Source organism: Talpa occidentalis, unplaced genomic scaffold, assembly GCF_014898055.3.
Source record: "Talpa occidentalis isolate TD23 unplaced genomic scaffold, MPIMG_talOcc4v2.1 talOcc4.3, whole genome shotgun sequence".
NCBI classification, from domain to species: domain Eukaryota; kingdom Metazoa; phylum Chordata; class Mammalia; order Eulipotyphla; family Talpidae; genus Talpa; species Talpa occidentalis.
In genome coordinates, this window is record NW_023603184.1 from 14796502 (window position 1) to 14820631 (window position 24130).

The window sequence follows — 24130 nt, forward strand, 5'->3', positions numbered from 1 at the left end:
CCGGGAATCGAACCGGCGCCGCAGAGGCCGCGGGCAGCTTCGCAACCCAGCGCCCAACCGCTGCGCCACCAGGGAGGCCCCCAATTCTTAAATTCTTTACTTTAACTCCTGGGAGCCAAAAGGAAATAATTCCTTTTTTCATCAGGCTTGCAACTCAAGGCTGAGCAGCTGAGTCCTTGATCCTATTACCTGGAGGTGACAGATAGCAGGTAGAATATTTTATGAAGCATTTGAGAGGAATGTGTGGGGCAAATATTTTTATTAACTCTTTGCCAGTCAGCAGGAAAGGATGGTGAGTAAAGTAGGAAGTTAGAACCATCAAGTTGTGGTTGGATGGGTGGGGTTTTAATTTTTTTAGTTGCTGATTAGAACAGAAATAACACTTAAGACTTTGGTTTGGGGGCCTCCCCGGTGGCGCAGCGGTTGAGCGCTGGGTTGCGAAGCTGCCCGCGGCCTCTGTGGCGCTGGTTCGATCCCTGGCTGCTCCCCGGCCACCGGAGGAGGGTCCCACATGGCGTGCAGACCTCTCCTGCCGCCCGCTGCTCCCCTCAGCAGTGTACTTCGGTCCTTCTGCCTGCTCTGCTCCCCGCTCTGGCTCTGGTGAATTCTCTCACCCTCCCGCGCTTCTGACTGTACCCAGTGCATGTATAAACAAAACAAACAAACAAACCAGCAAACAAATAAATAAAGCATGCCTCTATAAAAAAAAAAAAAAATTTAAAAAAAAAAAAAAAAAAAAAAAAAAGACTTTGGTTTGGGTCAGTTAACAAAGGCCCGGAATAGCTGCTTATTTACTGTAAAAGTTTTTGTCAAAAATTTTTCCCAGTTTTTTCCCCCAGTTCTCTATTTCTAAGTGTTCTCTATTTCTAAAGTGTTTCTAATTAAGGGAGAAGAAAGATAGAATGTTTCTGCATTCACAATACTGAAAATAATTAGCTTTTATAATAATAGCACTTGAAGATCACAAAACATTTTCATAAACACTAATTAGACTTTATTATACACCTGGAAGGTAATCAAGGGATCAAAAGAAATGTCTACTGCTCCTGGGAGATTTGGAAGACTCTCCTGCACATTAGAGGGAATAAAATTGCTTGATATAATTATCTGAAATTTCAGAGACCGCCTTAAATAGAATGAAGTTACTGGAATGAACATTTTCAGGTCTGTATTATTAATATGAAGATTGCCTTAATGTATTTTTCCCTTTCTAATCCTACCTCACCATTCAACATCCCTCTCCAGACACCCCTCTCCTTTCTGTCTTAAATTCTATTAGGCTCTGGAAATGCTCCAAGATCCAAAAGATAACATTACCAGCATATCCTATCAGAAGGGAGGAATAAAAACACTTCTAATTTTATCCTCTTCACATGCTGAGAATGAGCTCAGGATGAAGTAACTCTTTCCGCACAGTGAGGAGGAAAGGCAGCATTTCCACATCTCTGATACTCAACTTTGTAAATTAACCCCTGCTTTTAAGATTGCCCCCTCCCAGGACATTTCTCCAACCTCACCAGTGTCTGCACTCTCTCTAAGATTTGGTAGGCTGGTTACTAGACATCTGCCATTCATGACTGCCTTAAATCCAATCGAAATATACTTACTTAAATAGGAACAGAATGATAAAAGACAGGGTCTAGAAGGGAGACAGACATGCTTATAAGGAACCACGGTGAAATGTAAATCTTAATGTCATTATGAAATCACTAAGGGAATATAGCAGAGGGAAAAACTAATCCTGCCTGGGAGAGGTTGGGTTATCCTTCCCAGATACTTGAACTGGTCTTCTTGAAAAGAGTACGATTTCACCCAACTAAAAAACTACCTGGAGGAGGAAAAGAGGTGAAAAGGATGGCATAGCACTCAGAGGACACAAGTGAAAGCACTGGAAAATGAAGTAAAGAACAAGGGGTGGGTGATGAAGATACAATGATGGGCTGGGAGCCAGATTGTAAAACAGCTACTTTTAATTTTTTTTTAACTCTATCTAGATTTTTAATGTCTGAAGGGCCACTGTCAACCAGATTCCCAACACGTGCTCTACGCGTACAAATATATCTTCCCCCGCCCCAACAGATCCCAATACGTATCTGTTGACAGCTGTGTGATCTCCGGATGTCGGTGCATGTGAGAGGGATGAGCGTAGGTGTCAGACACACCTGGGATCCAATTCTGACTCTACTAGCGGCTTAACTTAAGTATCCTCACCTGCAAAACGCAGCTAGCTACCTACCCACCTCTTCGGTTTGGGAGAAGATGAAACAACCGAGTGTGCACAAGCAGCTGACACCCAACAGGCTTTCCACAAATGACAACTGTAATAATTATAGGGTTCGAGGATGCGGCGAGGCACCATTTCATTGCTTACAGAGTGCTCATGCATTCAACAATCTGCAACTCCTACTATGCCTAAAAAGAGCGCGGGCGGGAGGATCCCCAAACTGGTCCTGAGGAGAGTCCACCCGAGCTGCACGCCGGGTGCAGGATGCACCCGAGACTTCCCAGCGGAAAGGGTCGTCCATCAACCAACGGGGCTGGCCCCCGGCGCCGGAATGACTTCCCTGGCACTCTGTGCCACTCCCTCTCAGCTCAGAGTCTGTTGTAAACACCAGTTTGGGCCGGCGAGGGAGGGGCCCGGCCGGCAGCCGGCGACGCGAGGGGGTAGGGGGGTCGCCTGGGAATAGCCTCGAAGAGTGGGCCAAAGGCCGCCCTAGCCCTCGGCCAGCTCGCGACCCCTGCCCGTTCCTCGCCTCCTCCCGGCATCACCAGGATCCGGCCCGCAGCGGGAGGGCGAGGAAATGCCCGCGGTCTCGCCCTCGCGCCTCGCGTTCGAGCCCCTCCGCCCCTCACCTGCCGCGGCGTCTGCGTTCTCCCTCCTGCCGCTCCGGCCGGGAATCAGGCGGGGCCCGGCTCCGGCGGAGGCGGGGGCGATGCGCGGCGGCGCTGGGAGGTTCAGTCTCTGCCCCTCAGAGGCCGCATCCCGTGCCCCGCTGGGCGCCGTCCTGCCCGTCCGGCTGGGGTGGGTGCAGCCGGCTGGGTCGCCGCTCGGCGTCGGGAAGAGGTGGCAGCGCTGATCCGGGAAGCGACCGCCCCGTGTAGGGAGGCGCCATGTTTCCGTACGGAATGGCCGGCGGTGTGGCCCTGTGCGGGAGAAGAGGGCTGGAAGCCGGGAAGCGCCATGATTCTGTGCGGAGAGCCGAGAGGCGAGGGTCCGAGCCGGCCGCCTGTGGGCTGCTCAGTGGGCGGTGGCTTGTACCCTGCCCGTGCCCGCTCCACCATGGGCAGCGCCATGTTTCCGTACGGAAGGCCGGGAGGCGGGGCCGGTGCTCAGCCCTGGCGCCAGGCGGGAGTGAGCAAAGGGAGAGCGACGCGGGTGTAGAAATGACACGAAGTCAGTCAAGTAAAAAAACGGAAAGGCCGTCACCGCGTTCCACGCCTGACTTGCCCGAGTTCTTAAATTTAAACAGGATATCGTGTCGTGTAATTGCACATCGTTTACTCCCCTCCCGTCCTTTTGGCTATTAAAAAAAAGTCCTGTATGGGCCTCCCTGGTGGCGCAAGGGGTTAAGACGCAACCTATGAAGCTATCCCGCAGCCACTGCAGCACGAGTTTGATACCCGGCCAGGGAGCAAGCCAATAGCTCAGCAGACCTCTCCTGACTGGTCCGCTGCTCCCCTCAGCAGTGTGTTTCAATCTGCCTGTTCTGTTCCCCAATCCTTCTCTGGTGAAACCTCTCACCCCCACACTTCTGGCCTGTACCCCAGTTCTTGTATGCGTCAATAAATAAATCTTTTTTAAAAAAAGTTATGTGGAGGGTAAATGATTGTCAGGCTTTTTTGCTCTCCTGCCATTAGATTAAATGCATGTGTGATGGTGGACACCCAAAGGAGGGTGTGGGCATGCATAGGTGGGTGCACCTGGACTGAGACTGGCCTGTAAGAGAGGAACACAATATAGAGAGGAGACCACGATAGAACACCAGAGAGCCCAGGAAGAGTGAAGATTCACAGAGGGGTACAGAAAGGGTAGGAGGCCTGCCAGCCTCCTGGCCCGGTGCACACCCTGCCTGCCGAGTACCTGGTAAACTCAATAAAAGTCTGAAAAAACCACCGAGGGCTCCTCCTTTACCCCTCTGCTGGGATCATAGCGATCCTGCACTGTGGACTTTCTGCCACTACATCGTGCCCACCTCCTAGATAGGCAAGCCTCACTTTAATAGCACAGACTTGGCAGAGTTTTGGGGTCATCTCTTTTCTCTAAGTGATTGCTATGCACTGTAAATTAGAAGAGACAACCTGAAAAAACGGAAGGCAAAGGGGCAAACGGCTCCCATGAGGGTTGAGCTGGTTTAGGTAGTTCATAAATACAATGAGCACTAGGAGCATTTTACGTTCCTGAAAGGGAAAATAGCATGTTAAGACAAGCACGTTTTGGAACCTCATCTTCCTCCATCCCTAGTAGCAGGGGTTGAACCTTGATTATCTCGGCGTTAGACTAGTTGCAACTCCAAGAAAACCATGCATTTCTCAAACCGTAGCAGTAACAAACTACACAAATAGAAGCAGTTTTTGTGCCTAACCTTAAAATATAAAAGCCAAGTCACTGGTAACTTGATTTGTAAAAATGCTTATAAAACTGAGCATAAGTCATGTTTAAGATGGAGGTAATAATCAAGTCTTCTACCTATAACCTATAAAACTTGTCAAATTTAATAACTAGAACAAAACAAGATAGATTGGAATTAGTGCTCTGAAACACTATTAAGTAGATCACATGTGGGCAGTTATTCCTTAAGTATTGTAGCTTGAGTGCTGTACAAGGCCCAGTACAGTACACCACCACATTTACTAACACATTCAATTATTTTTTTCTGAGAGAGAGAGGGAAGGGGGAGGGGAGAGAGAGAGAGAAAGAGAGAATTCACTTTAGGAGAAAAAAATCCTTAAGATACTCAACTGGAACTAACATTCTCCAAGAAAACATTCAGTACTCATTTCTGAGTCCAGACTAACCTCTCTAGGTGAGTGGTTTTCAACCCTGACCACACCTTAGAATTTCCTGGGGGTGGGGTTTTGGGGTGGGGGGTGATGCCAGGCAGGAATTTTAAAATCTCCCACGTGATTCTAATGTGCAGCCAGGCTAGAATCATCTTCCTGGCAGCATCTGCCTCCCACTTCCACTGCCCTTGTTGAGAGTTCCCTATCTTCCTTGAAGGATTAGTACATTTTCACTTACAGAGAGGACATATGACAAAACCAAAGCTACTGACTTGACACAGAATACTTTACATGTCATCCTTTATATATTTTGCATTGTTTCCTTTAAGTACTAAGAATATATTAACACATGTTCCAGTTGGTTTTTGGTTACAAGGACAGGAAACTCAAATTACTTAAAGATAAAGGGAGTTTACTATAAGGTTACATAGGGTTTTGGAAGGAGAAAGCTGGCAGCTGCTCTTGTATATTTATAATCAGCTACTCCATCATCTTCCCAGGACGCACACAATTTCCCTCATCATCTCTGCTTATTTTTTAAAATGTATTTTTTTAAAAGATTTATTTATGCATACAAGAACTGGGGTGCAGGCCAGAGGTGCAGGGAGGTGAGAGGATTGACCAAAGACAGAGTGGGGAACAGAACAGGCAGACTGACTGAAATACACTGCTGAGGGGAGCAGTAGCCGAGACAGAAGAGGTTTGCTGCACCATTTGGGTAGCTCCCAGGCGGGCTGGCGATCGAATAGCTGCGGGTGGCTTCACAGTGCTGTGCTCAACCCCTTGAGCTACCAGGCAGGCCCACATCTCTGCTTCTTGCTGCAGTCTACTTCCTCCTCTCTCTACACTACAGACTACTTTCTACATTTTTTTCCGTTGCTGCTTCAAAATATTTTCTACATGGAACAATTGGTGTCTCAGCCAGGCTGGTGTGGAAGCCTACAGTCACCTGGGCTTCAAGTGTGTAAATGGGAATGGGTCCCCATGAGGGCATCATGGACCAATGAGGCACACAGCAAACAGCAACTGACAGTTTTAGTAACACAGGAGGGTTACTAAAGGCATTCAGGGTAGCACTGGACTTGCAGTTTAAAACTTTTAAAACAATGTTTGCAAAAAACATGACCAATTTTTTTTTTAAAGATTTGTTTATTTATTTATTCATACAAACACTGGGTACAGTCAGAAGAGCGGGAGGGTGAGAGAATTCACCAGAGCCAGAGCGGGGAGCAGAGCAGGCAGAAGGACCGAAGTACACTGCTGAGGGGAGCAGCGGGCGGCAGGAGAGGTCTGCGCACCATGCGGAACCCTCCTCCGGTGGCCGGGGAGCAGCCGGATCGAACCCGCGCTGCGGAGGCTGCGGGCAGCTTCGCAACCCAGCGCTCAACCGCTGCGCCACCGGGGAGGCCCCCATGACCAATATTTTTCTTAAAATTTTATTCTATTCTTGCTTATGAAGTTTGAGATAAATTGTAGCTTTAGTGGTATATTTTCCTGTGGCACACCTCTCCTGCCTTGCCCACTGCTTCTTTTAGCAGTGTATTTCAATAAATCCCCCTTTTCTGTTAAAAACAAAATTTTAAAAATAGTGCATTTCCCATGAAATTGTTTAAAGATTTAATAATAAATCTTTAATAAATCTTTAAAGAACTGGGGTGTAGGTCAGAGGTGTGAGTGTGTGTGAGAGATGATTCATCAGAGACAGAGTTGGGGAGCAGAACAGGCAGATCTACTGAAATACACTGCTGAGGGAAGCAGCAGGTGAAACAGGTCTGCTGCGCCATGCGGGTTAGCTCCCTGGCCTGCCTGGGATCAAACTCTAACTCTTGCTGCAGTTACTGGGGACAGCCTGACAGGGCTGTCTTTAATCCATGCACCACCAGGGAGACCCTGAAATTATTGTTATTTTAGAATTCTGCTGCTTCTAGGATCATGAATGTAACTAAGCAGTTAAGTTTTGCCTTCTCCTGAAGAAATATTAGTTTTGGTTGCCAACTATCATGGTATTCAATAATGTGCAAAATAAAGGTTGTAAACTGGACAATGCACACAGTTGCTCTGCCAATTACAGTCTCACATTTTCAGTAGTTTGTTTCTGAGAACTTTCCCACACCTAAATCATGAATTGTTTTTCATTCATGTTATAAAGCTGCCTACCCTTAACTATGAAAAAAAATTTGCAAAAGCAAAAAACTGAAGGTTATTCTATTTTATTAGAGTTGATTTCGTGAGTCCTTAACTTTCTTCCATTTGGCAGCTCTCCTCCCAAAACTGCCCATCTGTGACTATGCAGGTGTTTCTCTTTTTTCTCCTTTTCCTAACAAACCTGTCCTTTTAAAATATGTATTTTAAAAACCTCCATTTATAGATTACTCAGTATTAGTTATAGTTGTATTTTAGAAAAAGACTATAGAAAGGTTAGCATTGGAGCATTATTTTAGTTTTCTCTAATTCTCATTAGAAGTCCAGGGAGAGATACACAATGGAATATTATTCAGTCATTAAAAAAAAAGAATGTAATCTTGCCATTGTGACAGCATAATGTCCTCAAGGTCCTCTGTTAAGTGAAATAGGTCAGAGAAAGGCAAATACTCCATGAGCTCACTTTACACATGGAATCTAAAAAAAAAAAAAAAAAAAAAAGCCAAGCTCATAATTCTTGTTCAAAGAGAACAGATAGGTTTCCAGAACAATGGTGAGGGTGGATGCAAGAGGTATAAAATTCCAGTTATAAAACAAGCCATGGGATGTAACGTACAGCAGGGCAAATATTATTAAAACTGTAATGTATATTCAAAGTTACTAACAGTAAATCTTACAAGTTCTCATCACATGAATTTTTTTCTAACTATATATGGTGATGGATGTTATCTAGACTTGTGATAATTTTGCAATATATACAAATAGCAAATCACTATAAGCTATACACCGGAAACTAATGTCAACTATACCTTAATTAAAATTTATATATAGTATACAGAATTATCCTTTTAATAACTGAAAAGTCTTAAGGTAAAAGATAAAATTGAGGCTCATTTTGGGCCTCCCTGGAGGCCTGGGGGTTAAGGCTCAGTGCTTTCACCGCTATGTCCTGAGTTCTAGCCTCTGCTAGGGAGATAACCCACATGGCTCAGCAGACCTTTCCTGTCCTGCCCTCTGGCCCCCTCAGCAGTGTGTTTCAGTGGATCAGCCTGTTCTGCTCCCCACTCTGTCTCTAGTGAATTCTCTTACTTCCCCTATCCCACACCTCTGGCCTACACCCCAGTTCTTTCACACAAAAATAAATAAAAAACAAAATTTAGACTCATTTTAATCTTTGTTTCATTTTAAGAATAAATAATTTCAAAGTATATTGCTATTGTACCATCTTGTCTATTTTACTGAATATATCTTGATGGTGCAACAGTTCCAAAATAATCACTAACTTGGATAAAAACTATGTTTTTTTAGCTCTTGTGACAGGAAATACAGGACACAGAGAATATGCTAAAGGATAGTAAAGTCTTGCAGTTAGCAAAGTCCAGACTGTAGTAAACAAGACTCACCAAACTTATTCTACAAGAAAGGGAGAAAGAAATGGAAATGGAGGAGGGGGACAGAGTGTCAGGGAAGAACTTACAGATAAAAAAAGAGACTTAAGAAGCAAGTCAATGAACCTTAAGGTGTGTACCTTTGGGGATCCCTAGTTGAATAAACTGTCAAAATCATTTGAGATCTGAAAATCTGAAAACTGACTGAATATTTGATATTAAGGAATTGTGGATTTGTAGGTGATACTGATATTGTGGTTATGTCTGTAACGTTCTTATCTTTTAGCCATATATACAGAAATTTTATAGATGAAGTGATGTCTGAAATTTGCTGGGTGGGCGCAAGGACTGTGTAGGAATATGGCTAAAAGAAGACTGGCCAAGAGATGACAACTGCTGACGTACATGAGGGTTATTATTCTATTCTCCCTGCTTAGACATATGTTTGAAATTTTTCACAGTAAGGTTTGAAAGATGTTGAAGTTTTCAAAAGCATCATGACAGTTCAACTTCTAACCTGTCTACAGTTTATGGTAATGAACAAATTCACATTATCAAAGCATAAACTTCTATCGTGTATGAAGGAGTACCTCTCAAGATATAAAACATACTCCTATTAACATGTAATTACAGACTACCTTATTGTTTAATACTTCTTATGTAAACACCGCAATGTCATATCATTTAAATTCCTATTATCTATAAAGTACTGTGCATGATAATTATAAATCAACTTACTTAAGAGCGGTCAATGCTTAACATCACTACACCATCTGACCTAATACTCAGTTTCAGACACACAAAGCTATACAAAAAAGTTTTTATTGAGTTTCATATTTAAAACTTTCAATTTTAGAAATACAATTGAATGTTTATGATACATAATTTATTTTTAAAATACACAAGTTATATACAGACATTAAAATTCAGTCTCCAAAATATTCAATAAAAATATCTGGGTGACACTTATAGAACTGACCTAGCAATTTTTTCTTCTCTTTGGCAGACAGTTTTGAATCCCCATCAATAGTTTTCAGTAAACCCAACAGCTCATCTTTGGTTGTCTTCTGTATATGGTCAGAATAGTCACTTTGATTAATTCTCTGGCAATAAATATATCCTTAAAATTTAACAGCAAAAAAATCAGTTAATAAATCTATTCCTTAGACATAACTAGAAAAATCAAGCAATATTTTCTATTTATTTCTTTCCCATTTTGTAAAGTGCACAGAAGAGGCTAAGCACAGCTCGGGTCAATTTGCTTTTACATGGAGGCTTTCTGCTCAATCTGGATAACTGAGGGGGTTGTTTAGAGATTAGTTAAGATTAAAGCACCAGGAACTCCCTGGTGGCACAACAGGTTAAGTCTCAGCACTATGAAGCTACCCGCAGCCAGTCACTGCAGCACGAGTTCAATCCCTGGCCAGGGAGCTACCCACATGGCTCAGCAGACTTCTCCTGTCTCACCTGCTGCTCCCCTCAGCAGTGTATTTCAGTAGATCTGCCTGTTCTGCTCCCCACTCTGTCTCTGGCGAATCCTCTTTCCTACCCCCACTATCTCTGGCCTATACCCCAGCTCTTGTGTGTATAAATAAATAAAATAAACCTTAAAAATTTTTTTAAAAAAGATTAAAGCACCAATTATTTATGAAGACACTTGCAATAAAAACCAAGAATTTACTTCTGGAATATCATGAAAATAATATTTCTTAGATTACCTGTGTCTCTGTTTGGATCTCCTCCCTTCTGAATGGCCATGAGCTTAACACTGACAATTTTATGAAGTGTTCCAGGAATCTTAAGAAAAAGAAGGAGTGCGGGACATTATTCAAAAATATTTTAATCTAGTGACATATTACATAAATTCAACTTAATTACTTTCAGAGTTTTACCTTAAAAACATCTTTTTGATGATCCATTAAAAAGAGTACTAGAAGATCAGTTTTGCCTTTGGATAAATTTTTATTGTCCACAATAGCTTTTGAGAATATCCTTTTCACAACCATTCGATTGTCACTCTATAAAATAAAACACACCCTATAGTATATATATATTTAAAAAGCTTAATATAAAAGACAATGCTAAATATTAATAGCTATTATCCATTTCAGCATACTTGATATTGAAGATGGAATAATCTGACATGGATCCTGTAAGCATTAAGGATACTGCATACAAATAATGGTTAGAAAAATACTTACTTCTTTCTGTAATTTAAATTCAGAAGGACGTGCTGCAACAGCCATGAAATATAACAGTCTCCTAAATTCTTCTCTATTTTGGGACTCCAAAAGTTTTAGAAAGAGTTGAGTAGCTTCTAATGCTATTTCAGTCTTCCCATTCACTTTATAGCCAAAAGAAAAAACAGCTTTTAATTTTCAATAAATATGAGTATATTAAAAGAAAAACAATTCAAGTGAAAGCTTACACTAAACAGTAAACTTATTCAAAACAATCTCCAAAAGCAAAACCAAAGGAGACTAGGAATTACAATGAATGACTAATACTACAAAAGCAGCTGATCCTCAAATTGGCAACTAATACCTCAAGTCCTTGTCAAATAATAATCTTAGGATGTGAGAAATAGCTTTTGGCTTTATAGACAAACCCTCAGTTTGTGTTTTTCATTAATTCAATATATTTCAGGGGTACACTATGTGAACAGTATTGATGTACCCAATTCTACCTGAGAAAAAAATTTTAAATTCTGGGAACCCCCCCATTTGTTTTCAACAAATCATGTGGAACAGTCTAGCTAACTGGTAGAGGGACAAAGCAGAATGTCTGCCATTTTAGCACTGAAGAGAGAATGGTGGTATGCTGGTAATGCTTTCTAAAAGGAAAAACAGCTACACTCGGCTTATTAAGCTTCCAGTGAATAACAGCTGCATTCTCCTGGGGCAACCAGACGTTCCTGCATAACTTTACATAAAGCCTGTTTCCAAATGAGCCCTAGAAGTTTTGGAATAAACACGCTTTACATGGATTAATCCAGAAAAACTCCCAGCTTCAAGTATTACCATTTTGGTTAATTTTGAGGACAATTAAATTTTTCCTGTTTCCTTTCAAAAGACAGTGTCTAGTTTAAGATCTTATTTACCTAAAAGTTCTGCAATTCCATTGTGAACATCAGATAAATGATTTAACAGAGGTTCCCTACTACTATAATATTTGCCAATGGCATCAAATAGACGTTCTTTCACTAAGTCTATTCTATCTGATTGTTCAGGAAAGTTTCTGCTTATGTCCACAACCATCTGATCTGGAAGGTATTCCAAGCAGTCAATTGCAGCTGAGAGCCACTCATCTTCCCTATGAGGGGAAAAAAAAGTATTTTAAAAAGCAAAGAATACCAAATAAACACACAGTATCTAACTGACTAGTTATTTCAAGTTTGTTACCAGGATGAAATTCTACATACTTAAAATATGTGCAATTTTTAATACAGAGCAAGATCATGTATCACAGATAAAAATAGTTTGGCTTTATATATATTTTCCAAAGCAAAAACAAAAGCTACCTTACTACAATACAGACCTGAAAAGGACATTAAAATTCAAACTCCACTCTTCAAATTTGCAATGGAGTACAAGAAACACTGAGTGACTTTTTCAGGGATCTAGGCAAGATTAGATTCCAGATCTGATTTACAGATTGGTATTTTTCTAATACAGGATTGCTTACTTCAGAGTTTTGTATATGATCTATTATTTCTCACTTTGACTATGAGGAAATAGAGGAAGATAAGGTAAAGTTTCAAAATAATTAAATATTAACTACCAGTTGTAGTGAAATGCCAGTTGGGTAACTGCAGGAAAAAAACGGCTACAGTTCAATAACTAAAATGACTAACTTTCAAAATATTCAATGTGTTCAGTTTTTTTTTTTTTAACCTAATCATGTCCTCTACTATTATAGGCTCAGAACAACTAATTCTACCAACACCCAGGTGCATTATCTTGGACAGGTCACTTCACCTCTCAATTTCATCAGGTTTATAACAACATATGACTTCTGAGGTCATTTACAGCACAATTTCAGTATTTAAAATTTCAGGTAATTATAAACTGTTTTCACATGTTACTATAGATGGTATAAATGAAAATTAAATTCTTGAGGAAAAGTTTCCTGATTATACTTGTGGTGTTCAACAGCTAGTATGTTGAGATAAACATTTTCATGCAAGGTTTAAGCTACTTTTGACAACCTTAAGATTTATATTCAGAAGATGGTAGTCAGAGATGAGCGAGAGTTAAAATTACTTTCATTGTATTTCTTGAATGAAGCTAGTTCATTAAAAATACATATTTAATGTACATTCTAGAGGAGAATAAAAAGCATATGTAGTCAGAGGTTCAAAGAATTTGCCAAATCTGTTAATTTTGTCCCAGGTCCCTTTGAAGACCAGACAACCCTAAGAGATCAGACAGCCATACACCATACATTTTAAAGATAACAAAGCACGTTTTCTTCATTTTATATGGTTTTCCATAATCATTTTCTTTATAACCACATCCTCACAAATGCTCGCATAAACATTTGATATTCAAGCAAGTTATGTGAAATAACAATGAGTATGAAAAATAATGAAACATAAATCTTTTTCTAATTTTAACTAAGGAAATTTTGTTCTTCTCTTTCCCAAATATTGGTATCAACTAACAATGTATATCTGATACTACGGATAGGAAGAATTCAAAAGGTCATCCCAAAATCAAAATCTAAAATATTCCTATAAAGACACTCAAATTACGTATTTCCACATACTGAGAGTCACTATAAGCCTTGAGAATCCCTCGATCCAGGTAGTTACTGTTGTTCACCAAGTCAGGCTGCCTCTTAGCTTGAGAAGCTTTAGGTACAACCTCTTGCTGCTTGAGTAAGGAATGAAGAAGTGGAAGATCTATAAGTTGCAGCAGACGCCCAATTGTTTCTTCTTGCCATACTTCATTAATAACTACACAGGGGAAAAAAAAAACCCAACAAGATGAAAAGTAACGATAGGTACTAAATGCTAGGCACAATATTTGTCTAGACAGGTTTAAGCTAATAAAATTTGTGGCACAAAAAAAGAAAGCAAGAAAAAAAGTCAACATATTGGTTTCTTATAACACAGTTAAACAATTCAAGATTGTTTAAGTGTAGGAGAATAGACTTTGGACAACAGGAATTCTTTTCATTCTTTGTACTATAAAAAGCAACATGTCAGAGATAAGAGATCAAGTCATATAACATGTTAATAAGGACTTTGGAAGAAAGAATGATTCATTCAATCTGAAAACTGGTTTGAAACTATTGGCTGCAGATTATTTCACTCAGGGTTTCCACAACTGGGGTAGATGAAGATGGAAATCAGTCATTAAAATATATTCCATCGCCACAGAAGAGGAAGAACATGAGAATTTTGTTAATGTTTTAATGTTATTTTCAATTTTTTATTTAATGCAATAAAAATCTATCTGAAAGCATATTTTAAATAAAAATCTGCATGCAAAACATTTCAAATTTGAACCTCTGCCAGTTGATAGGACAAAAGTCAGTGTTCAAGAATTGCAACACTGATCTATTTGTTAAAGATAATAGACCTCTGTTAAAACTTAATATAAACAGTTTTAATACACAGTATACTCTTTCTTTGTTTTTGAATATTTAAATCCTAATAAAGGTTAAGACTGAAAAATTTTAAGTAATTTTATCTGAATTTAGTCTTCTATTTCTTTCTCACATCATCTTTAGCTTACCTTGTGGAGACAAGGTTGCAGAGATGTTTACTTGAGGGGAGTTAGCGGGTTTTAAACTCAGATTTTCCCACAGATCCTCTAAACTTGCCGATTTGATATCAGATGACTTAAATAATGTATCTGCATACCTAAAGTGTATTTCATAAATTAATGTTTATTAGCAAGTTCACAGAAATATTTTAGTATTTCAGAGAGAAGAGTTTCTAGAAAGTTTATATATATTCAGAGCAAAAACAAAACAATGCAAATTCTAAGAGTAGAATTAAATACAAAAACATTCCACTTTTTCAAGTCTAAACATACATACTCTAAATTCTCCTTTGAACATTTATATTGAAGCTAATAACTAAAATTTTAGTTGCCAACTTAAAAACATAATCAAACTTCATTATGCTTTCTGTTTTTATTAGTTATCTTTATTTTTGCAGCATTCTTTGATGTAGAGGGTTCATCATTTTCCAAATACAGATCTACAATTCTTTTTTTTTTTTTTTCAGATCTACAATTCTTGATCCAAAATTCTGAAACCCAAAATGCTTTGAAAAATCTGTTTTATCCAGAACTTTTATGGTGACAAAACCTGTCCAGAGACTATATAGCCTGATAGGGTATGATCTAGTACATGATATGTGTACAAAATTACCTAAAAATCTCCGAAGTTCCATATTACTCAATGCATCTGGGTTCCTATGGGTTTCAAAGAGAGTGTGGACCTGCATGTGGAAATTGCTAACTGTGTGTACCTAATCTTTGAGATCTTTCCTTCCTATATATAGAGATAGGTTTTACCATATTTTAGGAGTAGAATTAGAAATATTTGTAAGTCAGTACACTAAAATGCTGATTCCAGGTCACAACTGAATTTAAAAATCTCAAATGACACAGTCACCTCTACACAGTTTAGTTGAGGGGAATAAAGGAAAAAGTTGTTTTCATTTCACAACAAATAAGTTCATTATGTACTTATCACTGACACCTACTTCAGTTACCCGGGTCTACAATTCTGTCCCCAGCCTCCCTTTAAATGATCGCCTCATCACCACCACAGTTGCTTACTACAGCCCTCATCTGTAGACTGCTATATTGCCAACAAAGTCCCAACAAACTTCTCACTAAGCTGTCCATCCAGCTGCCAGGAGGACATTTCTAAAATATAATCTCATCATGCTTAAAATATTTCTGAGGGCTCCCCAACACCTGTATGATCAAGTACAAATTCCTTACTAAGCCACATGAAACCCTTTTCATTGTCACTCCCAGATGCTTCTAGGATGTCACATCTGCTACTTTCTGGAGTCCAGTGATGCCTGCCTGCCTTCATCTTCTCTGTTCTCATACCATGTTGTGTATAAACTCTTAACATTTTTTGGGAATATAATTCAAACTTGAAGCAGAAACATAAAATTTCACTGATTTTTTTCTGTTAAATATCTATCAAGTGTGAAAAAACAAGAATTCTAAGAGTTACCAAATAAACAAAAGTTCACTCTATTTTATTCAATTTACCCATGAACCCAGATTAGCCTAATTTAGCAGTTCAACATAAAATGGGTCAGTATCTCATTTAAAAAAACCCAAAAAACACCAAAATCCTGCCAATAGTGCCATGATATCTAACATTATGTACTAACCTGGAAGGTGAACACAGTTTATTCTCCTTGCCTAACTGGCTGTCCTGGGTAGGTATTGTTGTGAATCGATACAGGCTGCAACTACTATCTTCAAATGTAGGTTTTTTGTCTTTTCCAAAGACTTTGGTAGGAACCGCTTCAAATACTTTGTAGTCCATAAGTGCCTGACACACTCTCACCACTTTGGCCCGAGGAATGTCTACATCACCAAAATATTTATTCTGAATTAGGTGAGAAAAAATGACATCCACCGCTTCGGAACCAACAAAGCAGTCGTTATGCCGTTTTAAATGATGCCTTCGTTTTTTCACCTCCACTTGTGTTTGAAGAGTGTTTATGATGCTGCTCCAGACATATGTGGCTCCAAATGGCTTCTGGGCCACACTGAAACCTGGAATGGGAGAAAGTGCAGGGTAACCTTCATTTACAACATGGTCTATTGTCATCCTTAACCACAAAGGGATAATTTCCAAAGTTATTAACTTTCCAAAGTTAATAAGGCATAATTATGCGGATGGCTTGTTATTGAAATGTCAAATTATTAACAGCAATTCATTAAAAATTTAGCACCCATCATATTCTAAACATTGTTCTATGTGTTAGGATACAACAGTGAGTAAAATTAAGTTCCTGTTCTCATGGATTTATAGTCTGTCCAAAGATAAAGACAACATACATGTGTTAGATCAATGCTCACATGAAAAACAAAGAGAGGTAAAGATAGGATGTCAGAAAAGACCTCTCTGACAAGGTAATATCTGAGTGGAAACCCAAATAAAACCAGGAAGCAAGCTATGCAGACATCTGGGGAACAAGCTGAGAGAAAAAAAAGAGCAAAGATCCTGAGGACAGGAAAGAACAGTAGGAAGGACACAGAAAGGAGTGTGAAGATGGGATCTGAGTGTGTGTATGCAAGAGGTAGCAGGGGAATGTACTGTTCTGTTCCCCACTCTGTCTCAGTGAATCCTCTCACCCACCCCCGGCCCCAACACCTGGGGCCTGTACCCCAGCTCTTGTATGCATAAGTAAACAAATCTTTAAAAAAAGAAAAAATAAAGTAAACCAAAAGGGAAAATAATATGCATCAATAGTAAGGAACAAGGGTAATTATAATTAAAGAAAGTATAATTTAAAACTACCCTGTCTTTTTAGATAAAAACAGAACATGTAGGATGGAAAACAAACATAGGTTCTAGAAAGACATGAAAACTCCACTTAATGCACTAGAGTCATAAACTTTAAGTGGGTCATTTGGAATTCATCTTTTGTATGACAATAAATAAAAGGAATGTAATGACTCACTACACTGCATCCACATAGTGTAATTTTGTAGCTACCAAGACTTTTAACGTCTTTATCATGAAAATTACCAATACATACACACACAAAGAGAACCCTATGCTGTTTATTTGTATATTTCAATACTGAGTAGATGAATAATTTACTTACCTACCCATTATTAGGTTGTTAGTTTAAAATAATCAGGAAGATTGTTTTTAATTATCAATCTTATATTTTAAATTTTAAGACACTTCATGATCCAGTACTAAACAAAGAAGGAAGTAATCCAAATAACATGTAAGCAGTTTTAGGAATTGAATTATGGAGAATCAACTAGATACATCAATCTAGAACTAGATTTACTATGTTATAGTAATTAGTTTCTACTGAATAGAACCAGAATCAGGCATTTGTTGGAATCTCAAAATATGTCACAGGAATTCCTGGGATCTAGCTATAATAACTAAATAAAATGGGTGCTAGCCATTAATAGTCTTAACTTTCAAAGATACCAGAGATTGTAGCTGAGATTTAAATCAAGGTAATATCTTCTCATTAGCTTTTTTCCGAATCTTAATGATATTATTATTAAGAATAGTTAACATTTGAGTACTTACAATATAAGCTTTGCCTTCTTTCATTTAATCCTGACAAACCTCTCTGAAATAATTAAATTGAGGCTTAGTATATTAAATTAAGAATTAACAGATATTAATTAATAATTAGCTAATAATTATTAAATTGAGGCTTAATACATTAAACTTGGCCTATTTATACAGCCAGTAAATACAAACAGCTTTTCTTTGTACTTAAAAATATATTAAGTCAGCTACCAGATAGTTTTAGTGCTAGCCTTTCAGTGATATCTTGAATTAAATCAAAGAGCTTTTAGTGAAATTGGAAGAAACAAAATAAACAATTTTAAGATTTGTTAAAACCTTACCAATATTTAAAACATTTAGTAACCATTACTCCTAAAATAAGGTAGTGTATCATAAATTCTATAATGCTTACTATCCATAGTACATAGGGTAAGATAGGAAAGGAAATTAAGCAAGATGCACATTCCTTTAAGTACCAGTGAAACAGACTTTTTGGGCTAGTGATAAAATTAAAGATGAAATGCATAACTCATAACAGTTGAGTTACAAATGTTAGCATACAAATCCTTAACTATAAGGCTGAGTCAGCTATTAAAGGGGCGAGAGGAAGGAAACACACGGTCTCAGTGATGTGGAAAAGGCTAATCTTCCCAGGGGAATTAAGAAATAAAGAATAAAATTCCCCATATTAGCTTGCCGCTAAATATGGGAAATCAGGAAGTTCTACAGATTGGATAACACAGTATAAAAGATTAAAGAACAGGTTTGAGCAGGAAAGTAGGCACCTGTGAGCCACACAGTGTTTCCAGAGTCCTCCAGGCATGATACAATTCAGCCCTTTCAGGTCCCCTCTGTTCTCACTGACCAATAATTCCCAACCATTGCATCCCGGGATATTTCCCCTCAAGCATCACCACCCACAGACCCAAACTCATGTTCCTACAGATACTTTAATGCATAATATACCCTGGAGTTGACACAAACACATGTGCCAAAACCCACATAGGATAACCTGTTTTTTAATGCTGACTTCACCAGTTGAACATATCCCCCACATGCTGGTTTGAAACTTATTTATCATCATCTATAAGATAAATGAATATTGATTTAGCAGACCATGGTCCTGTAAGACAAATGATTGTGATTTATAGGGACCTGAAATACACAATCAATGTTTTCATAAATGTAGCAATCAGAATCTAAATTTCAGTTTGTCCTCAAACCTCACCTGCATATGAGCTGGATAATTCTTTAAATTCATCACTATCTACATAGCGTATGTTTCCATTCAGATATCAAAACTGAACGCCAAATAAAATAAGGTAAGAAATGACACATAGGAAAAAATTTGACTCATTGAGATAAAAAGCTTCTGGAAAATGATGTAACAAGAGGGTCAAACATTGTTTTAAAGTAAATCTATAACATACTACACCTTTTAAGCACTATGTAAATCGAGGTTAGTTAATATCCATTTTTAAGTTTCATCTATACTTGCCTGAAAACAGTGACTATTTTTCAAAAGCAAAGACCTGCCCTTTGTATGAATTTGAAGTCTACCAAAAAGTTTACCAAAAATAAAAAAGCCAAATTTCTAACACTGAACTCTAATATATATTTGTAATGCTACTACTAATCACCTTCACTTCTAAGAATGCACACTAAATAATCAAGTTATTACAGTAATAATCATCTAAAACTCAAGTCATAAGGCACATACGTCAAGAAACTAGGTTTACTCCAAAGTTACAAGAGGATCATCAGCATCAACAATAGTCTATGCAGTTATCATCAACTGATTGTGGGCATCAGTTCCCTCCTGTGAGGCCTATGGAAGGGCAAAAGCAATTCTATCAATACTTCAAACAGTAAGATTATGTTAACTCCTTAGAAGATCAATATACACATTACAAAACTGAATCTCAATATAAACATACACACAGAACTACTAAAACATGTTATTTCTTAATGAATAACTATAAGAATTTTATTTTCACTCTAGGGTATTAGACTGGCCTCAAAAGAAAGAAAGAAAAGAATTCAGTTAATTCAAGCTAGGCACTTTCCTACAAAACTTGAAGAAACAGTAAGCTTGTGCCTTATATTTTTTTTCAAATTTCCTTAGAATTTGCAAAGACTCAAATTGTTTAATTGCTTTACAGGTGCCTCACATAATGCAGTTGGTTATTTCACACTTGTTGATTGTAGATTACTGCCAACAATAAAAAATATTTTTAAAAGATTTATTTTATTTCTTTATGCATACAAGAACTGGGATGCAGGCCAGAGGTGCAGACGGTGAGAGGACTCACCAGAGACAGAGAGGGGAGCAGAACAGGCGGATCTACGGAGATACACTGCTGAGGGGAGCAGTGGATGAGACAGGAGAGGGCTGCTGCATCATGTGGGTTAGCTCTGAACCCATGCCATAGTGGCTGGCGATAACTAGATAGCGCTGAGACTTTAACCTCTGCGACAACAGGGAGGCCCCAACAATGAAAAATTTTAAAGAAGAGTAACGGTGGTACTCAGTGGACGATTTTATTCCCCACCAGACTTTAGGCAATGTCTATTTTCAGTGGTCATAAGTTGACACGGGTTGTAGGGGGGGAGGGGTGTGCTACTGGTATTTGGTGGTTGGAGGGGCAAGGGATGCTGCTAAACATTCTATAATACACAGACCAGTCCCACAACAACAAGAAAAAAATGTCAATAGTGCCAAAGTTCAGAAATCTTGGGTTTACTGCAGCAGGCACAGTGCTAGGTTCTGTGAATACAAAGAATAAGATAAGAGTGTGGGTGTTAGAGACCTGGGTCCCATTCTTGGCTCCACCATTTGCCAATAATGGAATCTTGAGCAAATTGCCTAACTTCTCTTTTTCTAGCAGTGTTAATGCCACTTTTCTCAGTTACTGTGAAGCTCATAAGAGACAACACATGTAAAATGGTTAGCACAATAGCTAGCAATTAGCAGATGTGTAACTTAAAACAAAGGGGAAAACTGTCACAATCTAGAAGAACCCAAAGGGACATGCTGAGTCAATGCAATGTTAAGTCCTAGATGGGATCCTGGAAACAAAAAAAGGGCATAGGGCAAAAACTGAGGAAATCAACGTGAAGTATGGACTTTAGTTAATAACGTATCAATAATAGTTTATTAATTGTGACAAATGCTACTGTAGAAATATAAGATTAATAACAGAACTGAGTGCAGGGCATAGGGGAGCTTTATGTACCAACTTCATGACTTTTTAAATTTTAAAAGTTGATTTAAAAAAGAAAAAGAAAAGGAAGATTTCTTTCTTCCTCTTCCTTTCTCTGAACTAAGAGAACATAGTCCCTACCCTCAAAGTTAACTCTCCACCTATTCAAAGCACCTGGATGATGTCAAGTCTCAAACTGTATTCAATCAAATAAAGATCAATAGCATATGAGAAAATAAGACATTATCTTATAATGTCTTATACACACCAGAGGATTTATCTCTTCACCAGAAAAAAACAAAAACATAAATATTAAATCGTTTTTATTAAGAGAATTCTACTTTTTTCAAAAGAGGCTTTATAACATTTTGTTAAGAAAAAGCAAAAGAACATTTATTAATCAGTAACCCAAAACTCATGAAAACAGAAAAATGCTAAGAATTATGTTTGAATTAGTAAAAGTGGGCAGTTGTGACTGAATGGGAAAACCTTCCAATATACCAATAACAACATTGCAATACTGCTACTGCAAATTGGTATTGGTAATTCAGTTTATTTTCCCTTTCTATGGCATTAGCAATGTCATGCTGAAAATCAAGATTCCCTCTGAAAAGAAGGCTGCAGACAGGTAAAGTATGAAAACAAATCTCCACTAATACCAACTTAATATGCTAAGAGACCTATCGACAAAAGCAGGCATTTGTTCCTGCTTGAATTCATACAGACTAATGAGATTGCATATGGGAAGTAGTTTGAGCTCCCTGGAAAAGCGATACCAGGTGAATTCAAAGAATTAGGTTACAGTATAAAGGGATAGCAGGATACAAACCACTTGTCTACATTGAAAGAAGTATCTTCAAAGTATTTGCTGAAGGCTACCAAAAGACTTGACTCTTCCACAAAAGTTAGGGCCAGTTCTCAAAACCCCTTTAAGGTATGAAAGAGTTACTAATAGGTAGGGAAACAAAGTACAAAGTTGCTTGCCAGAACACACAGAAAGACAATGGCAAGGAACCAAGAGCTGGAGGCTCCCATTACTATGTTCACTAAGACTGTGACAAGGCAACTAAAGGGTAGAAAAAGGATTAACTAATGCTAACAGGTAGCCTTCCAACTGTAGCTAGGAAAACAAGTGAGAAAGTCAGAGTTCCCTGTTCATTGTACTTGGTACGCACAGGACAGTGGTCTTTTCCTTGGGCTCAAATCCACTAACCAGCACTTCAGCTCTTGCCCCTGAGAATCATCTACTTAACTTTGAATACACCATCTGAGGAGTTGTTCATCAATGCCCAAAGCCCCAGGTCTGGTATCTCAGGTGTTACAGAAAACAAGGTGCCGTGAGTTTAATCATGTAAACTTCGGGAATACCTCCACCCAAAGTGAGCCAAAAGATTTAAGAATATTCCCAACATCATTTAAGTTGTAAAGCAAGGAGAAATTCTGTGCTCATCTGAATCTCCTAAATTGGAGCAGATTAAAGTCATTATTATGATTATTCTTAGAAAAGTACAAATGAAAAGCAGTTCTCTATCACAACTTATCGTTAGCATGTTGAAGATTACAAGGAGCATTTCTAAGTAAATCAAACACAAGACTGGGGCCACTGAGATGCACCCATTTGAATTGAGTCAATTCACTGACCACAGTCATCTTGAGGAAGGAGTCAGTTTCACTGGTTGGCATTTTAGAAATGAAAAGACTGTCAGATGGGGAAATCACCAATTCCTAAAACATCTCCCATTGTAACTACAGAAAGGGTGAAAAGCTGTAACTGATCTAAAAGAGAAAAAAAGTATGTGCATATATTAACTCTTCACTGAGCAGCAGATATGCCAGAATCAGAATTTTAGAACTGATCATCCAATCCCGTTCATTTATTTGAACATTTACAGAAACCAAGCTGCTGGGCCTCCCTGGTGGCACAAGGGGTTAAGATGCAACCTATGAAGCTATCCCCAGCCACTGCAGCCCGAGCTCCATTCCTAGCTGGCTGGGGAGCTACCCACACCGAGTGGCAGACCTTTCCTTCCTCGCCTGCTGCTCCCCACAGCAGGGTATTTCAGTCAGTCTGCCTGTTTTGTTCCCCACTCTGTCTCTTGTGAATCCTCCCACCCTCCCGCGTATGTGGCCTCTGAAAGAAAGAAAGAAAGAAAGAAAGAAAGAAAGAAAGAAAGAAGGAAAGAAGGAAAGAAGGAAAGAAGGAAAGAAGGAAAGAAGGAAAGAAGGAAGAGAAGAAAGAAAGGAAAAGAAAGAAAGAAAGAAAGAAAGAAAGAAAGAAAGAAAGAAAGAAAGAAAGAAAGAAAGAAAGAAAGAAAGAAAGATGCTAAGCAAACTACCTCCAAATTAAGCTGGTGGCAAAATTCATCAAGGTCTTTCCTAATGCCACGTAACCATTAAAAAGGTCAAAAACGTCTATTCATTGACATACTGTGTTTACCCAGAAAGTGTAACTAATAAATACCTTGAATGCCAAGTCCCTGCCTGCAGAACTTAACAGAAATCTCATCATTCCCAACAAGAGTTTGGAGAACAGTTTGTGCGAGTGAGCTGCTGTGCGCCTGGCCACACAGTGCAGCCAGGTTTGTGCCAGAGACGGGGGGCAAAAGCTCTACAATTCCAGACGTACTTGTCATAAGCGATGATGTGGAGCATTATCTGGAGACCTGAGGCGAGTTCCTGGCACGCAACGGGCTCTCAGCCGGCGCGCCGTGAAGTTCAAGTTCAGGCTCTAGAGTAAAAAGCTGCGCTCTGCCAGGAGGGCGGCGGGGTGCGCAGACCGCAGCTCAGCAGAGGGGGCGGCCCCGCGGCGGGGGCGCCGGCCCCCGTGGACACAGCCGTGGGGGGCGCGCGGGGGCGCCCCGGGCCGGCTCACCGGGGGGATCCCCGCCCCACGCGAGAGCCGCAGCCTGCGCCCCACCCGCGCCCCCCCTGGCCCTGGGACCCCCAGCTTCCCCCGAGCGGATCCTCGGCACCTACCGGGAGGCTTCTGCGCGGGGCCGTGGAGAGCCGGGAGGTTCAGCGCGGCTGCCTTCTCCCGCACCGTGGCCATGGCCGAGCCGCCGGACACCGCCTCCTCCGACCGCTGCTCCGCGCCGTGGGCGCCCGCGACGCCAACGCCGGTTAACTGGCCCGGGGCGGGGC

The 24130-nt window shown here is 39.6% G+C and overlaps 2 protein-coding genes across 7 annotated transcripts in view; both read right to left on the reverse strand.

Moving 5' to 3' along the window:
- Window positions 1–9537, reverse strand: part of TCP11L1 (t-complex 11 like 1) — a 36411-nt gene extending 26874 nt beyond the window's left edge. Inside the window, exon 1 of one of the 4 annotated variants that reach the window (XM_054699283.1) lies at window positions 9511–9537. The gene's annotated coding sequence lies outside the window, so the exon portion shown is untranslated. Of the gene's footprint in view, window positions 1–2236; window positions 2518–2853; window positions 2946–9510 lie in introns of those variants that run through there. The other 3 variants (XM_037522499.2, XM_037522500.2, XM_054699284.1) reach the window with 3 other exon arrangements.
- DEPDC7 (DEP domain containing 7) lies at window positions 9338–24094 on the reverse strand. Of its 3 annotated transcripts, XM_054699281.1 has the most exons (12): window positions 23966–24001; window positions 23616–23737; window positions 19507–19614; window positions 17802–17844; window positions 15904–16294; window positions 14273–14400; window positions 13299–13488; window positions 11632–11843; window positions 10733–10875; window positions 10424–10549; window positions 10250–10328; window positions 9338–9651 (listed from the first exon to the last, which is right to left on the reverse strand). In XM_054699281.1, exons 5-12 carry the CDS (start codon window positions 16059–16061, stop codon window positions 9458–9460), a joined length of 1230 nt encoding a protein of 409 aa, XP_054555256.1. In that variant the 5' UTR covers window positions 16062–16294; window positions 17802–17844; window positions 19507–19614; window positions 23616–23737; window positions 23966–24001; the 3' UTR covers window positions 9338–9457. The 3 variants fall into 3 exon arrangements, with proteins under 3 accessions (XP_054555256.1, XP_054555257.1, XP_037378399.1); XM_054699282.1 differs by lacking the exon at window positions 19507–19614; XM_037522502.2 differs by lacking the exons at window positions 17802–17844; window positions 19507–19614; window positions 23616–23737 and having other exon boundaries at window positions 23966–24094.
- Between the last annotated feature and the right edge of the window lie 36 nt (window positions 24095–24130).